Below are 18,444 nucleotides of genomic sequence, written 5' to 3'. Positions count from 1 at the left end.
TTAAAAAGTCCGCAGACCCACTCCAAAAGGCTTTTGGACCATCATCGACTCAGTGGGTTTTGTCCAACATGTCTCCTGACCTACTCAAAAACACAGTCATACTCTGGACCTAGTTTTGTCCCATGGAATAAATGTTGCAGATCTTGATGTTTTTCCTCATAATCCTGAACTATCGGACCACCATTTTATTATGTTTGCAATCGCAACAAATAATCTGCTCAGACCCCCAACCAAGGATCATCAAAAGTCGTGCTATAAATACTCGGACAACCCAAAGATTCCCAGATGCTCCTCCAGACTCCCTCTGCCTACCCGAGGACGTCAGAGTACAAAAATCAGTTAACCACCTAACTGAGGAACTCAATTTAACCTTGTGCAATACTCTAGATGCAGTCACACCCCTAAAAACAAAAAACATTTGTCATAAGAAACCAGCTCCCTGGTATACAGAAAATACCCGAGCTCTGAAGGAAGCTTCCAGAAAATTGAAACAGAAATGGCGCCACACCAAACTGGAAGTCTTCCGACTTGCTTGGAAAGACAGTACCGTGCAGTATCGAAGAGCCCTCACTGCTGCTCGATCATCCTATTTTTCCAATTTAATTGAGGAAAATAAGAACAATCCAAAATGTATTTTTGATGCTGTCGCAAAGCTAACTAAAAAGCAGCATTCCCCAAGAGAGAATGGCTTTCACTTCAGCAGTGATAAGTTCACAAATTTCTTTGAGGAAAAGATCATGATCATTAGAAAGCAAATTACGGACTCCTCTTTAAACCTGCATATTCCTCCAACGCTCAGGTGTCCTGAGTCTGCACAACTCTGCCAGGACCGAGGATCAAGGGAGACACTCAAGTTTTTAGTACTATATCTCTTGACACAATGATGAAAATAATCATGGCCTCTAAACCTTCAAGCTGCATACTGGATGGACCCTATTCCAACTAAACTACTGAAAGAGCTGCTTCCTGTGCTTGGCCCTCCTATGTTGAACATAATAAACGGCTCTCTATCCACCGGATGTGTACCAAACTCACTAAAAGTGGCAGTAATAAAGCTTCTCTTGAAAAAGCCAAACCTTGACCCAGAAAATATAAAAAACTTGTCCTATATCGAATCTCCCATTCCTCTCCTAAAAAATGGAAAAAGCTGTTCCGCAGCAACTCACTGGCTCCTGAAGACAAACAATGTATGCTAAACGTATGCTATGATGTCAGTTCGGTTGTCATCTGAGACATTCTCATCAATGATAAGATGACATAAACTCTACAGTGGAAAGTCTACACATCAGAGTTATCGGATTCACATGGAATTGTGGTTCAATTTAAATGTTTGAATTTGAAATGATTTGTGACGGGATGAAATGTGATTTTAGCTTCTAAAATGTGAGATTTGGGTTTTCATAAGGTGGGCTCTGCTCAATCAGTGGCCCGCCCCTGTGAAGGGACATGGGCTATAAAACTTTTCAAACACGCCCTCCTCTCCCTACCTATAAAAAGCCTTGACGACAATATAATCTCCTGTTCCGAGGATGTGAGGACGACGGTCCGATGTCTGAATGGTTCAGATAATAACCGATCAGTGTGAGCTGAATGGTGATACAGATAATATGGGAAGGAACTGACAGAGTATCCCATCTACCCCACAATGACGTTACTACAATGTATACAATTTACCAGCAGAGATATTCTTCAAAGGACAAAGGACTTGGTTGGGCAACACGGCCTTCCATCTACCACCAACCTACCGAAGCACAGCTCAGAGTAAATATTTATTGCATTTTCCTTTTACAAATGGGCAGTAATTTAGAATGCATAAGATACTGTATTTACGATAGCACAGCTTCGCCCTTTGTCCCTCAGTCTTCCCACTCTTTCACTCAAACCCAGCCCCTTTTCTTTTGTGTAACAAGCTGTCATATCTGTTCCGCCCGCTAGGGACGTTTTCCTTTATGACATAATTTGTAATCAAGTTATGATTAATTATGTGTATGTATAATTAGTTAGGTATTTAGTAAATAAATAATTAAATCCAATTTTATATTTCTGATTCAACTTGTTAGCCAGGGTTCGTGCAGATAACCAAGAATTTACAAATTTCAGATGAGACTGAATTAAGATGACGATTAATATTGACTGCTATTGATGTCAAATATTACTAGGTATTTAAGAGTTTGTTCTAAATCTATCTGTACTATATCTGTTTTTTTATCTGTCTGTTCTTTATCTCTATCTGTTTTATATCTGTTCTATATCTCTATCTGTTCTATATCTATTCTATATCTGTTTTTTATCTGTCTGTTCTTTATCTCTATCTGTTTTATATCTGTTCAATGTCTATATCTGTTCTATATCTCTATCAGTTCTATATCTGTTCTAAATCTATTTGTTCTATATCTGTTTTTTTTATCTCTGTCTGTTCTTTAACTCTATCTGTTTTGTATCTGTTCTAAATCTATATCTATTCTATATTTATATCTGTTCTATATCTGTTTTTTTATCTCTGTCTGTTCTTTAACTCTATCTGTTTTGTATCTGTTCTAAATCTATATCTGTTCTATATTTATATCTGTTCTATATTTATATCTGTTCTATATCTGTTTTATTTTATTTATCTCTGTCTGTTCTTTATCTATCTGTTTTACATCTGTTCTATATCGGTCTGTTCTATATCTATATATGTTCTTTATCTCTATCTGTTTTATATCTGTTCAATATCTCTATCAGTTATATATCTCTATTTGTTTTATATCTCTCTGTTCTATATCTCTATCTATTCTATATCAGTATCTGTTCTATATCTCTATCTGTTCTATATCTTTGTCTGTTCTATATCTATCTGTTCTATATCTGTATCTGTTCTATATCTCTATCAGTCCTATATCTCTATATGGTCTATATCTATCTGTTCTATATCTTTGTCTGTTCTATATCTATCTATTCTCTACCTTACCTGTGTATATCTCTATCTGTTCTAAATCAATATTTGTTCTATATCTAATCTATATCCCACCTGTGTATATCTCTATCTGTTCTATATCTCTATCTAATCTATATCCTACCTGTGTCTTTCTCCATCTGTTATATATCTCTATCTAATCTATCAGATCTATATCTGTTCTATATATCTATTTTCTCTGTCCTACCTGTGTATATCTCTATCAGTGCTATATCTATATCTGTTCTATAGCTCTATCTAATCTATATCCTACCTGTTTATATCTATCAGTCATATATCTATATATGTTCTATATCTCTTATCTCTGTCCTACCTGTGTATATCTCAATTTGTTCTATATCTCTATCTGTTCTATATCCTACCTGTGTAAATCTATCTGTTCTATGTGGTTGATGTTCTATGTGGTTCTATGTGTTGATGGTTTTATGTCTTTGACATAGTGCTCTTGAATGCTGGACACATTTCCTGTAAAAGGCCTAATAAATGAACTGAACTGATTATGGGGCTTATCACTGAGCCAACCATCTGTAGTAGGCTTTGCAACATTAAACAAGGTACAAAGAGACTTGTAGCTGTTGTGGTCCATTTGAGCTAAATAGGAAGAGCATAGCGTTTGTACCACCAGGGTAGTGGGTTTGATTCCCGGGACCACCCATATATAATATGTATGCAGCAGGACAGTTAGTCTCTTTGGATAAAAGTGTCTACTAAATGGCATATATTATTATATTATACAGTGCCTTCAGGACATATTCACACCACCTGACTTTTTCTAAATGTTGTGTTACATGGTGGGATTAAAATGGATTGAATGTCATTTTTTGTTAACGATCTACACTAAACACTCTGTAATGTCATAGTGGAAGAACAATTAACATTTGTTAAAAATGTATAAAAAAACCCACTAATATTCAGTTTTTCTGGGTAAGTCTCTAAAAGATTTGCACACCCGGTGTACAATATTTGCACATTATTCTTTAGCTTTTCAAGCTGATTTAAGTCAAAACTGTAACTAGACCACTCATTCAATGTCGTGTAGATTTGGCCTTGTGTTTTAGGTTATTGTCCTTCTGAAAGGTGAATTTGTATCCCAGTGTTTGTAGGAAAGCAAACTGAACCAGATTTTTCTCTAGGATTTTGTCTGTGCTTAGCTCTATTCCTTTTCTTTTTATCCTAAAAAACTTCCCAGTCCTTGCCGATGACAAGCATACTCATAACATGATGCATTTACCACAATGCTTGAAAATATGAAGAGTGGTACTCAGTGATGTGTTGGATTTGTCCCAAACATAACACTTTGTATTCAGGACATAAAGTACATTTCTTTGCCACATTTTTTTATTGTTACTTTATTGCAAACAGGAAGCATGTTTTGGAATATTTTTATTCTGTACAGGCTTCCTTCTTTTCACTCTGTCGTTTAGGTTAATATTGTGGAGTAACTACAATGTTGTTGGTCCATCCTCAGTTTTCTCCCATCACAGCCATTAAACTCTGTAACTGTTTTAAAGTCACCATTGGCCTCATGGTGAAATCCCTGAGTGGTTTCTTTCCTCTCCAGCAAGTGAATTAGCAAGGATGTCTGTATTCTTGTAGTGACTGGGTGTATTGATACACCATCCAAAGTGTAATTAATATATTCACCATGCTAATATTCAATGTCTGCTTTTAAAAATGTTTACCCATCTACCAATAGGTGCTCTTCTTTGCAAGGCAGTGGAAAACCTCCCTGGTCTTGTGGTTGAATCTGTGTTTGAAATTCACTGCTCGACTGAGGTACCTTACAGATAATTGTATGTGTGGGGTACAGAGATGAGGTAGGTATTCAAAAATCATGTTAAACCCTATTACTGTACACGGAGTGAGTCCATGCAACTTACACTACATATTTTCATCCAAGCGTCATTGGGGCACATAACGCCACCTATACTCTAGTCTAGTCTAGACAGACAGGTTGCCTTCCGCAATGTACCAATGTTCCAGCATAAGTCTGGGATTTCCAAGACTTACCTATATGCCCACCTATACATGTATTTATTACATATTTGACATGGGTACACCTCTAACCTCATCTCCAGTCTGATTCTGGTAAACCAACAGACTAGGCTACTATTCAGACAATCAGCAAAACACCAGCAAATCATCTCTGTTGCGTGAAACACATTTATATTTAACGTTAAAAGACAGAGACAAGTAAAAGAGACAGCTGTGTTACAAAGATAGACATCATCATTGCACATGAAACAAAGTAGTTATTCCTGTTGGTCAAAATACCACAAAACAAAATGGAGGACATACTTTATAGCCTGTGTGCCAGATCTGTTTGTGCTACCATGTCATGCCACTCATTGTCATGCCAACAGATTGTCTTGACAATGACAGCAATGGAGTTGGCAAGAGCACAACCAGAGCTGGACCAGGCTACATACTTTAGGCTGTAAGAAAAGTAGTTCCACATCAGAGAAAGGCGTTAGGAACAGATTTGGCAACTAGAAATTGAGAGAAAATACCTCAATCGTATTTCAAAACTAGAAATTATGCAAAATGTTAACACAATTAGAATAAATAAAAAAATCCTTCATATAGTTTATTCAAGTACGTATCTGCGATTGTTCCAGATTATTTCAACATATTCTCACAAATACTTTCAATTCAGTCAGCTTCAGGGTAAAAGATTTAAAAGTCATTATAAAAGTAAAGGGTTGTTCGATTGAAAGATGATCGTGTTAATTAGAGAAAGAATATGCAAACTTAATAAGCTCCTTCTCACAACCAGTTTCTGGTTTCCAAAAAATACATCATTCACTGTCAAACTATGTAGAGCCTCAGTATTCCAATGACAGATTGGCAACCTTTTCACATTTTTAAGGACATGTTTATAGTTTAGAGACAATATATTCCCAAAGATCCTGACAAATCAGGGTGCATACAATTTTGTATAAAACAGTTAATAACATATAATTGTCCTTTCTAGAGGGACAACCTTCCATTTCCAACATCTAAAAACTGCTTCAACAAACAATTAGTCTGAGTAGAAGTGGAATTGTGGAACAGAGTTGATACATTAGTGAGTTAGTACAACATAATTTCCCCCCATACATCAGAGTAAATCATTTCCAGCAAACAGCAATAGTGATTCATTACAAAGAAAAAAAGAAATACATTTGACCAGATAGATAAACGAGGCCACATTGGCCCATATAGGATCAAATTAAATTAAAACGCTGTACTATCAAATGCCTGCTCCATTCTCATGTCAGAACTCAAAACATTGAGCCACGCCACCACTAGGTGGCAGCAGAAGCACTACACCACGCCACCAATAGGTTGCAGCAGAACAACTACACAACGCCACCACTAGGTGGAAGCAGAACCACTACACCACACCACCACTAGGTGGCAGCAGAACCACTATGGCAAGCCACCAATAGGTGGCAGCAGAACCACTGCAGTAATATGATAATTATTTTGTCAATTTGAACATTTTAGTCATTTGGAAAACATACACGTATCCCATAGACTGTATAAGATGTATCTAGCAACAGGAAAAGGCTGCTCTAACAACTTTGGCAGTTTCCTACATGTCCAAGGATTTCGATAAATACTCTATTCGGAGTCAATAATGAGAGCATGCCTTTATTATCAATGCCATTTGTCGTCCCAAATGGCTATCTATTCCTTACATAATGTAATGCTTTTAACCAGAGCCCTATGGGGCAAAATGTAGTGCACTATATAGGGAACCTGGTGCTGGGCTCAGATTAAAAGAAGTGCACTATGTAGGGAACAGGCTACCATTTGTAACATAGCCTGTCTGACCATGCTTCCTCTCAATTCAAAAGAAAAGTTCCAAAGAACGTATGGTTTGGTTTCTTCAGTAAATGAAACCCATAGTAGCAAGGGTCTGGGACATCACTGATGGAGGCAACATCTATTCTCACAACAACAGAAGGATAGTTGGCCTCGGTCTGCACTTTAACAGTTTAGTAAATGGAGTGTGCTCACCACCATATTTCTAAAGTCCATTTAAGGCAGATGTCCACGTAGTCCTGCACTGATGTCAATCTGAGACAAAGTGAAAATCAAATTTAAGTAGAAGATAGGATTTGCTCTAATTGAACCTGCACTATATCGACACAGATCCTTATGGTCCTAAATCCAATATTAGATACAGGCCCCATAGTAGGCCATTGGGTCAGTAGGTTCCCAGTACATAAACAGAAAGTCAACTGTGGCTCTTCCTCAATATTTACCCCAAATATTTGAGAGACTTTTCTCATTCCAGGGGTTAATGTTTCACGTTCTGTGTTGACTATCGACAGAAAACAAACAAAAAACTCCAGGTCAGTTAGTAAATGATTCTCCTTCCCATCTGCCTTGTGAGGTCACAGCCATGTCATGGTTAGGAGAGATTCCCCTTTTTAGATTCAGACCACTCTCACCCAAAACCAGAAAGCAGCCTGGATTCATTCTAAAGGGCGAGGCTAACCTTCCTGTGGCTTTTAAAAACACTTTTAGAATACTCCAAATAGGAAGTACCACTATATAAAACAAACTTTATCTTGGGCACTTTTTTCCTAGAAGTGAAATGACTCATGAACTGTTTTAAGAGGTATGGTAAAGGTGATCAGAGTTGATTCAGAGACGATTCGGTTGACTCGGTCGTGTCACGAGTAGCAGTAGGAGCAGCTTTGTAACCTTAGACACCAGAGGGGGCTGGTGAGGGGAGGACGGCTAATAATAATGTCTGGAATGGAAAGAAAACCATATATTTGATGTGTTTTGATACCATTCAATTAATTTCGTTCCAGCCCTTGCTATGAGCCCGTCCTCCGAATTGAAGTGCCACCAGCCACCACTGATTGTAACCATAGAGACAGAATTCACAGTTGTTTTACGAGTTCACAGGACAGACTCAATGGCTTCCGCGCTCTCCCTGGGGGATTGGTCGCCTGCTGAACCCAGGGTTTGGTGCGTGACGAGCGGGGAGGTCTCCTCGTCAGCCTGGGTGTTGGCCACCGCTTCCACCAGGACCTCCGCTAGCTCCTCCCCCAGGTGTTGTTTCTTCATCTCCTGTTGGTTGATGTGGTGGAGGATCCCTGCCCCGAGGGCGTCTCCCTCCACGTTCACTACGGTGGTGGTGCGGTCCCTGAAAACACACACGCACATAAGTACACGCACACATACACAAAAAATGCACACGTACACACCCAAACACACACACAATTTATTAGGATTTATTACTGTCTACTGTACAGGTCTACTGTATCTTACTGGAAATAACACCTGATATTTTGATATAGCAGCTGGCCAAAATTACATTAAGTGTGTGTCTATGCGTGTGTGTTTGTACATATGTGCGCATGTCCATGCAAATGTACATAAATGTGTCTGTCCATGTGTGTATGCTTGTCTGTGTGTGTGTGTATGCTTGTCTGTGTGTGTGTGTGCTTGTCTGTGTGTGTGTGTGCTTGTCTGTTTATGTGTGTGTGTATGTGCGTGCGTGTGTTTGCTGTATTGGTTCTCTATACTGTACATGTGTTACTCACACGATCCAGTCGACGGCCAGCATGAGTGACAGGTCGTTGGTGGGCAGGCCGATAGCCTCCAGGATGATGGCGATGGTGATGATGCCCCCAGCTGGGATGCCCGCTGCGCCCACACTGGACGCTGTGGCTGTCACACTGTGGGGACAGAGCCACTGCATGTGATACATTGTCAGAGCATCAGACACAGGGTTGCAAAATTCCAACCCACCATTCCTTCTGTCCCCACCCACCATTCCTTCTGACCCCACCCACCATTCCTTCTGACCCCACCCACCATTCCTTCTGTCCCCACCCACCATTCCTTCTGACCCCACCCACCATTCCTTCTGTCCCCACCCACCATTCCTTCTGTCCCCACCCACCATTCCTTCTGTCCCCACCCACCATTCCTTCTGACCCCACCCACCATTCCTTCTGACCCCACCCACCATTCCTTCTGACCCCACCCTTCCTTCTGTCCCCACCCACCCTTCCTTCTGACCCCACCCACCCTTCCTTCTGACCCCACCCACCCTTCCTTCTGACCCCACCCACCCTTCCCCACCCACCATTCCTGTCCCCACCCACCATTCCTTCTGACCCCACCCACCATTCCTTCTGTCCCCACCCTTCCTTCTGTCCCCACCCACCCTTCCTTCTGACCCCACCCACCCTTCCTTCTGACCCCACCCTTCCTTCTGTCCCCACCCACCCTTCCTTCTGACCCCACCCACCCTTCCTTCTGTCCCCACCCACCCTTCCTTCTGTCCCCACCCACCATTCCTTCTGACCCCACCAAACATTCCTTCTGACCCCACCCACCATTCTACCATTCCTTCTGTCCCCACCCACCATTCCTTCTGACCCCACCCACCATTCTACCATTCCTTCTGACCCCACCCACCATTCCTTCTGACCCCACCCACCATTCTACCATTCCTTCTGACCCCACCCACCATTCCTTCTGACCCCACCCACCATTCCTTCTGACCCCACCCACCATTCCTTCTGACCCCACCCCACTCACAGGATGGTGAAGATCTGACCGGCGTTGAGCTCTATGTTGTTGAGCTGAGCGATGAAGACAGCCGCGACGCACTGGAAGATGGCCGCCCCGTCCATGTTGACGGTGGCTCCGATGGGAAGGATGAAACGACTGATCCGCTTGTCCACTCCGTTGTTCTCCTCTACACACTTCATCATGGAGGGCAGGGTCGCCGAGCTGAGGAGAGAGATACAGGACACAGTGGTTCAATTACAGCATATTCATCTAGAACATTTTACTGTACTTTACTAGCAACTTCAGTTCCTCTGCTTTGACAATATTTACATGAGTATTCTGCAAGTAAAGATGTATTGAATAGCAAGAGAAGGAAGGGGAGAGAAATAGAGGGAGAATGAGAGAGAGAGAGACACCTGAAAAACGTATTGTAGTGTAACTTGAACCAAAACCTTTCCATACAGAGAGAGGGAAAATAACACAGAACTAAAATGAATAGAAGTCATGTTACAAGCCATTCTACTCATTCTATTTCTATGGTAAAGACCCTCCAAATCAAATAAAATAAAATTGTATTTATATTGCCCTTCGTACATCAGCTGATATCTCAAAGTGCTGTACAGAAACCCAGCCTAAAACCCCAAACAGCAAGCAATGCAGGTGTAGAAGTACAGAATGTCCTGGCTCCCCATGGATTAGATAGAGAGGTGGTGGGGTCCAGAGTCTGAAGATTGAGGTTGGAACAACTCAGCCAAAGGTTTAGGTCACTTACAGCAGGTTACTTACAGCAGGTCACTTACAGCAGGTCACTTACAGCAGGTTACTTACAGCAGGTTACTTACAGCAGGTTACTTATAGCAGGTTACTTACAGCAGGTTACTTACAGCAGGTTACTTACAGCAGGTTACTTATAGCAGGTTACTTATAGCAGGTTACTTACAGCAGGTTACTTATAGCAGGTTACTTATAGCAGGTTACTTACAGCAGGTTACTTACAGCAGGTTACTTACAGCAGGTTACTTACAGCAGGTTACTTACAGCAGGTTACTTATAGCAGGTTACTTACAGCAGGTTACTTACAGCAGGTTACTTACAGCAGGTTACTTATAGCAGGTTACTTACAGCAGGTTACTTATAGCAGGTTACTTACAGCAGGTTACTTATAGCAGGTTACTTATAGCAGGTTACTTACAGCAGGTTACTTATAGCAGGTTACTTACAGCAGGTTACTTATAGCAGGTTACTTATTACTTATAGCAGGTTACTTACAGCAGGTTACTTATAGCAGGTTACTTATTTACTTATAGCAGGTTACTTATAGCAGGTTACTTATAGCAGGTTACTTATAGCAGGTTACTTATAGCAGGTTACTTACAGCAGGTTACTTATAGCAGGTTACTTACAGCAGGTTACTTACAGCAGGTTACTTATAGCAGGTTACTTACAGCAGGTTACTTACAGCAGGTTACTTATAGCAGGTTACTTATAGCAGGTTACTTACAGCAGGTTACTTATAGCAGGTTACATACAGCAGGTTACTTACAGCAGGTTACTTATAGCAGGTTACATACAGCAGGTTACTTACAGCAGGTTACTTACAGCAGGTTACTTATAGCAGGTTACATACAGCAGGTTACTTACAGCAGGTTACTTATAGCAGGTTACATACAGCAGGTTACTTACAGCAGGTTACTTACAGCAGGTTAGGTTACTTACAGCAGGTTACTTATAGCAGGTTACTTACAGCAGGTTACTTACAGCAGGTTACTTATAGCAGGTTACTTACAGCAGGTTACTTATAGCAGGTTACTTACAGCAGGTTACTTATAGCAGGTTACTTACAGCAGGTTACTTACAGCAGGTTACTTATAGCAGGTTACTTACAGCAGGTTACTTACAGCAGGTTACTTAGCAGGTTACTTACAGCAGGTTACTTACAGCAGGTTACAGCAGGTTACTTACAGCAGGTTACTTATAGCAGGTTACTTATAGCAGGTTACTTACAGCAGGTTACTTACAGCAGGTTACTTATAGCAGGTTACATACAGCAGGTTACTTACAGCAGGTTACTTACAGCAGGTTACTTACAGCAGGTTACTTATAGCAGGTTACATACAGCAGGTTACTTACAGCAGGTTACTTATAGCAGGTTACTTACAGCAGGTTACTTACAGCAGGTTACTTATAGCAGGTTACTTATAGCAGGTTACTTACAGCAGGTTACTTACAGCAGGTTACTTATAGCAGGTTACTTACAGCAGGTTACTTACAGCAGGTTACTTACAGCAGGTTACTTATAGCAGGTTACATACAGCAGGTTACTTACAGCAGGTTACTTATAGCAGGTTACTTACAGCAGGTTACTTACAGCAGGTTACTTATAGCAGGTTACTTACAGCAGGTTACTTACAGCAGGTTACTTACAGCAGGTTACTTATAGCAGGTTACTTACAGCAGGTTACTTACAGCAGGTTACTTACAGCAGGTTACTTATAGCAGGTTACTTACAGCAGGTTACTTACAGCAGGTTACTTACAGCAGGTTACTTATAGCAGGTTACTTACAGCAGGTTACTTACAGCAGGTTACTTATAGCAGGTTACTTACAGCAGGTTACTTACAGCAGGTTACTTAAAGCAGGTTACTTACAGCAGGTTACTTACAGCAGGTTACTTACAGCAGGTTACTTATAGCAGGTTACTTACAGCAGGTTACTTACAGCAGGTTACTTATAGCAGGTTACTTACAGCAGGTTACTTACAGCAGGTTACTTACAGCAGGTTACTTACAGCAGGTTACTTATAGCAGGTTACTTATAGCAGGTTACTTACAGCAGGTTACTTATAGCAGGTTACTTATAGCAGGTTACTTATAGCAGGTTACTTATAGCAGGTTACTTATAGCAGGTTACTTATAGCAGGTTACTTATAGCAGGTTACTTATAGCAGGTTACTTACAGCAGGTTACTTATAGCAGGTTACTTACAGCAGGTTACTTACAGCAGGTTACTTACAGCAGAGGATACTTGGAGACAATGAGTGTGTCCCAAATGGCACTACTTTTGACCAGAGCCCAGGTGTAAGTTCAGGCTCTAGTCAAAAGTACTGCACTATAGAGGGAATAGGATGGGGTGTAGCCTTGGAGATAAAGCCTGCTAGCAATGCACTGCTAATGGACTGTGTTCATAGAGGTGGAGGGATTTACTGGGTAACCAGGTCACACTGGGTTCATAGAGGTGGAGGGATTTACTGGGTAATCAGGTCACACTGGGTTCACATAAGTGGAGGGATTTACTGGGTAATCAGGTCACACTGGGTTAACAGAAGTGGAGGGATTTACTGGGTAATCAGGTCACACTGGGTTCACAGAAGTGGAGGGATTTACTGGGTAATCAGGTCACACTGGGTTAACAGAAGTGGAGGGATTTACTGGGTAATCAGGTCACACTGGGTTAACAGAAGTGGAGGGATTTACTGGGTAATCAGGTCACACTGGGTTAACAGAAGTGGAGGGATTTACTGGATTTACTGGGTAATCAGGTCACACTGGGTTCATAGAGGTGGAGGGATTTACTGGGTAATCAGGTCACACTGGGTTCACATAAGTGAAGGGATTTACTGGATTTACTGGGTAATCAGGTCACACTGGGTTCACAGAAGTGGAGGGATTTACTGGGTAATCAGGTCACACTGGGTTAACAGAAGTGGAGGGATTTACTGGATTTACTGGGTAATCAGGTCACACTGGGTTCATAGAGGTGGAGGGATTTACTGGGTAACCAGGTCACACTGGGTTCATAGAGGTGGAGGGATTTACTGGGTAATCAGGTCACACTGGGTTCACAGAAGTGGAGGGATTTACTGGGTAATCAGGTCACACTGGGTTCACAGAAGTGGAGGGATTTACTGGGTAATCAGGTCACACTGGGTTAACAGAAGTGGAGGGATTTACTGGGTAATCAGGTCACACTGGGTTCACAGAGGTGGAGGGATTTACTGGGTAATCAGGTCACACTGGGTTAACAGAAGTGGAGGGATTTACTGGGTAATCAGGTCACACTGGGTTCACAGAAGTGGAGGGATTTACTGGGTAATCAGGTCACACTGGGTTAACAGAAGTGGAGGGATTTACTGGGTAATCAGGTCACACTGGGTTCACAGAGGTGGAGGGATTTACTGGGTAATCAGGTCACACTGGGTTAACAGAAGTGGAGGGATTTACTGGGTAATCAGGTCACACTGGGTTAACAGAAGTGGAGGGATTTACTGGGTAATCAGGTCACACTGGGTTAACAGAAGTGGAGGGATTTACTGGGTAATCAGGTCACACTGGGTTCACAGAAGTGGAGGGATTTACTGGGTAATCAGGTCACACTGGGTTAACAGAAGTGGAGGGATTTACTGGGTAATCAGGTCACACTGGGTTCACAGAGGTGGAGGGATTTACTGGGTAATCAGGTCACACTGGGTTCACAGAGGTGGAGGGATTACTTTGAAGACAGCCAAAGGGAACATGATAAGATAATTGTTGAGCAGTTGAAAAAAGCATTTGATTGAAATGGATAACACGATTGAAGAGAAACGCACAGCTCTGCAAGGAGCCGTTAATGATGATGGTATATTCAATGAACTGATGCCAACTAACCGAGCGCTCCAGGACAAGTTGTCTACAGAAATAAAGGAACTTAAAATCAAGATATTCAACCACGACAAAAAAGACAAGGCTGAGGATAAAGTCTACTTCTGGAGAAACCCTGACGAGGTCCTGCTCCTCCTCTCCATGACAGACGCAGGAGGGATACTGCTTCCTTCTATCCAGCCCGTCTGACCAACACTACAAACAGCGCCTCATCTGCTTCCAGTGGCAGATGTTTATCCAACGAGAGCCTGGGCCAACGGAAGGGCGGAGGTGGCCGTGGACACGCGCACCGACGAGATGCCGCTCCTGACGGGGTAAGAAGAAACGACTACCAGAGGCAGAGGAGACCGTTCACACGGTCCCAGAACCCACGAGACTGAGCGTCTTCAATTTATCAAGCAAGATATTGAGCCATGCCCATGTCTCCTTGCTTTGTAAAGGACACCAGTAGTATGACCTCAGAACAGCTCCCCTCCTTCCTAAAGGACACCAGCAGTATGATCTCAGAACAGCTCCCCTCCTCCTAAAGGACACCAGCAGTATGATCTCAGAACAGCTCCTCTCCTAAAGGACACCAGCAGTATGATCTCAGAACAGCTCCCCTCTTCCTAAAGGACACCAGCAGTATGATCTCAGAACAGCTCCCCTCTTCCTAAAGGACACCAGCAGTATGATCTCAGAACAGCTCCCCTCTTCCTAAAGGACACCAGCAGTATGATCTCAGAACAGCTCCCCTCTTCCTAAAGGACACCAGCAGTATGATCTCAGAACAGCTCCCCTCTTCCTAAAGGACACCAGCAGTATGATCTCAGAACAGCAAAGGACCAGCAGTATGATCTCAGAACAGCTCCTCCTAAAGGACACCAGCAGTATGATCTCAGAACAGCTCCCCCAGAACAGCTCCTCTCTAAAGGACACCAGCAGTATGATCTCAGAACAGCTCCCCTCCTCCTAAAGGACACCAGCAGTATGATCTCCCCTCCTAAAGGACACCAGCAGTATGATCTCAGAACAGCTCCTCTCCTAAAGGACACCAGCAGTATGATCTCAGAACAGCTCCCCTCCTAAAGGACACCAGCAGTATGATCTCAGAACAGCTCCCCTCTTCCTAAAGGACACCAGCAGTATGATCTCAGAACAGCTCCCCTCTTCCTAAAGGACACCAGCAGTATGATCTCAGAACAGCTCCCCTCCTCCTAAAGGACACCAGCAGTATGATCTCAGAACAGCTCCCCTCTTCCTAAAGGACACCAGCAGTATGATCTCAGAACAGCTCCCCTCCTTTGCAAAGGACACCAGCAGTATGATCTCAGAACAGCTCCCCTCCTTTGTAAAGGACACCAGCAGTATGACCTCAGAACAACTCCTCTCCTAAAGGACACCAGCAGTATGATCTCAGAACAGCTCCCCTCCTTTGTAAAGGACACCAGCAGTATGATCTCAGGACAGCTCCCCTTCTAAAGGACACCAGCAGTATGATCTCAGAACAGCTTCCCTCCTTTGTAAAGGACACCAGCAGTATGATCTCAGAACAGCTTCCCTCCTTTGTAAAGGACACCAGCAGTATGATCTCAGGACAGCTCCCCTTCTAAAGGACACCAGCAGTATGATCTCAGAACAGCTCCCCTCCTTTGTAAAGGACACCAGCAGTATGACCTCAGAACAACTCCTCTCCTAAAGGACACCAGCAGTATGATCTCAGAACAGCTCCCCTCCTTTGTAAAGGACACCAGCAGTATGATCGCAGAACAGCTCCCCTCCTTTGTAAAGGACACCAGCAGTATGACCTCAGAACAACTCCTCTCCTAAAGGACACCAGCAGTATGATCTCAGAACAGCTCCCCTCCTCCTAAAGGACACCAGCAGTATGACCTCAGAACAACTCCTCTCCTAAAGGACACCAGCAGTATGATCTCAGAACAGCTCCCCTCCTCCTAAAGGACACCAGCAGTATGCTCGCAGAACAGCTCCCCTCCTTTGTAAAGGACACCAGCAGTATGACCTCAGAACAACTCCTCTCCTAAAGGACACCAGCAGTATGATCTCAGAACAGCTCCCAGCTCCTCCTAAAGGACACAGCTCCCCTCTCTCAGGACAGTATGACCTCAGAACAACTCCCCTCCTAAAGGACACCAGCAGTATGATCTCAGAACAGCTCCCCTCCTCCTAAAGGACACCAGCAGTATGATCTCAGAACAGCTCCCCTCCTTTGTAAAGGACACCAGCAGTATGATCGCAGAACAGCTCCCCTCCTTTGTAAAGGACACCAGCAGTATGATCTCAGAACAGCTCCCCTCCTCCTAAAGGACACCAGCAGTATGATCTCAGAACAGCTCCCCTCCTTTGTAAAGGACACCAGCAGTATGATCTCAGGACAGCTCCCCTTCTAAAGGACACCAGCAGTATGATCTCAGAACAGCTTCCCTCCTTTGTAAAGGACATCAGCAGTATGGTCTCTATTATTAAATATCTTGATCCTCTCCCTGATAATACTTTGTTAGCTACTTTTGATGTTGAGTAGTTATACACATATTCCACACGAGGGCGCTATTGAAGCTATGGAACATTTTTTTCCTCAACGTGACCCTAAAGAACTACCTTCCAGTGCATGCATTATAATATTGGTTGAAATAGTACTCACACACAACTACTTCATGTTTCTAAATTATTTATTTATTCAGACGAGGGGTACTGCTATGGGATTCCCCATGGCTCCTAACTATGCTAATTTGTATGTGGGTTACATGGGGAAACAGTCAATTTTTTATCCACTCAAAAAACAATTATTGCCTAACATCATTATTTGGAAACGGTATATTGCTGATATTTTTGTTCTATAGAGGGGTGATGCAAAACAGCTCCAGGCATTCCATGCTTTTCTTAACTGTTGTTCTGAGCATCTGAGATGTACAATGTAATCTGACATCCGCCAAAGTCGGTCCCTCTCCTTGTTCGGGCGGCATTCGGCGGTCGACGTCACCGGCTTTCTAGCCACCGCCGATCCACTTTTCATTTTCCATTTGTTCTGTCTTTGTCTTATCGCACCTGGCTTCACTCAATCAATTACTTGTTTATTATTTAACCCTCTGTTCCCCGTGTTGTATTTGTGAGTGATTGTTTATTGTATTTTCGGTCCGTCGTGGTGTGCTCGTGATGTACTTTTACTCAAAATGACAAATGTACAAAGTAATGTTGATTACTCATATTTGCTGTCCTGCGCCTAATTCTCCACACCAGCAACACACTGGACCCTTACAGAGTCACTCACCCGAAGAAGGGAGTCAGCAGGAGCAGACGCCCTACCATTTGCAGTGGAGGAGCGAGTTCAGCAGCACGCGACCATGTTGCAACGTCTGGGCACAGCCATGGATCACTTGCTGTAGACGATGGATCGTTGGGAGAGAGAAGGAGGTTTTCCAGGACCTTCACCACCGCCCCCCACTACAACAGGTGCCACTGTCCACCCCTCTTCCACCTGGTGCCAGCGGGATTCGACTCTCGCTCCCGAGGGAGTATGATGGGACTGCTGCCGGATGCCAGGGGTTTCTACTACAGCTGGAGCTCCACCTGGCGACCGTCTACCCGGCTCCTTCAGGGCGTGAGAGTGTGTCCACCGTCGTCTCCCGCCCCTCAGGCAAAGCCCTGGAGTGAGCCAACTCCGTATGGAGTGAGGGAGACGCGGCGTTGGACCATTATGCAGAGCGTTTGTTCCACCTGAGGCAGGGGACGAGGAGCGAGCAGGATTTCACCTTGGTCTTCCGGACCCTGGCCGCCAGCGCGGGATGGAGCGACAAGGCCCTGATCAATCACTACAGGTGCAGTCTGCGCAAGGACATCTGTCGGGAGTTGGCCTGCCGAGACACCACCCTCACATTGGACCAGCTGGTGGACAGGTCCATCCGGCTGGACAACCTGCTGACTGCCCGCGGACGTCTGGATCGGGACCTGTCAGTTCCATCCCCCAGCACCTCCGCTCCGATGCCCGTGGAGCTAGGAGGTGCTGCACTTAGGGTGACCAGAGGAGGGGCCATTCCCTGTACCATCTGTGGCCGCAGAGGGCACACTGCTGGTCGGTGCTGGGGTTCCTCAGGGAGTCGAGGCAGCAGGCAGGGCACTATCGTGTCACCCCAGGTGAGTCGGCACCAGGCTCTCCCAGAGCCCCCTGTTGCTCACATGTATGTGTTTATTTCATTTCCTGAGTTTTCCCCGCATTCCCAGCATAAGGCCCTAGTAGATTCAGGCGCAGCTGGGAATTTTATTGATTGTTCATTTGCTCCTAGTTTAGGGATTCCCATTGTTCCTGTGGATATGCCCTTCACTGTG

The 18,444-nt window shown here is 43.6% G+C and overlaps 2 protein-coding genes across 30 annotated transcripts in view; one reads left to right on the top strand and one right to left on the bottom strand.

Moving 5' to 3' along the window:
* Positions 1-5,103: 5,103 nt before the first annotated feature.
* slc1a4 (solute carrier family 1 member 4) overlaps positions 5,104-18,444 on the bottom strand; it is a 58,516-nt gene continuing 45,175 nt past the window's right edge. Inside the window, exons 6-8 of the mRNA XM_052500536.1 lie at positions 9,512-9,706; positions 8,506-8,640; positions 5,104-8,105 (exon numbers count right to left, since the gene is read on the bottom strand). Of these exons, the coding sequence (XP_052356496.1) occupies positions 7,859-8,105; positions 8,506-8,640; positions 9,512-9,706 (577 nt within the window). The 3' untranslated portion in view covers positions 5,104-7,858. The remainder of the gene's footprint in view (positions 8,106-8,505; positions 8,641-9,511; positions 9,707-18,444) is intronic.
* On the top strand, positions 11,755-14,825 carry LOC127917257 (uncharacterized). 29 transcript variants are annotated; one of them, XR_008097095.1, is made up of 5 exons: positions 12,389-12,833; positions 12,924-12,968; positions 13,122-13,186; positions 13,466-13,850; positions 13,896-14,825. XR_008097095.1 is itself a non-coding variant. In XM_052500552.1 (5 exons), the coding sequence occupies exons 1-5, from the start codon at positions 12,655-12,657 to the stop codon at positions 14,005-14,007; spliced, it is 921 nt and encodes a 306-aa protein (XP_052356512.1). In that variant the 5' UTR covers positions 12,389-12,654; the 3' UTR covers positions 14,008-14,825. The 29 variants fall into 29 exon arrangements, 16 of the variants coding, with proteins under 16 accessions (XP_052356499.1, XP_052356498.1, XP_052356500.1 ...); XR_008097096.1 differs by lacking the exon at positions 12,924-12,968 and adding an exon at positions 12,879-12,923; XR_008097093.1 differs by having other exon boundaries at positions 12,879-12,968.

Source organism: Oncorhynchus keta, unplaced genomic scaffold (assembly GCF_023373465.1).
Source record: "Oncorhynchus keta strain PuntledgeMale-10-30-2019 unplaced genomic scaffold, Oket_V2 Un_contig_11201_pilon_pilon, whole genome shotgun sequence".
Classification (NCBI taxonomy): Eukaryota; Metazoa; Chordata; class Actinopteri; order Salmoniformes; family Salmonidae; genus Oncorhynchus; species Oncorhynchus keta.
The sequence above is the reverse complement of the archived record's forward strand: the minus strand, read 5'-3'. Positions and strand labels throughout refer to the sequence as shown.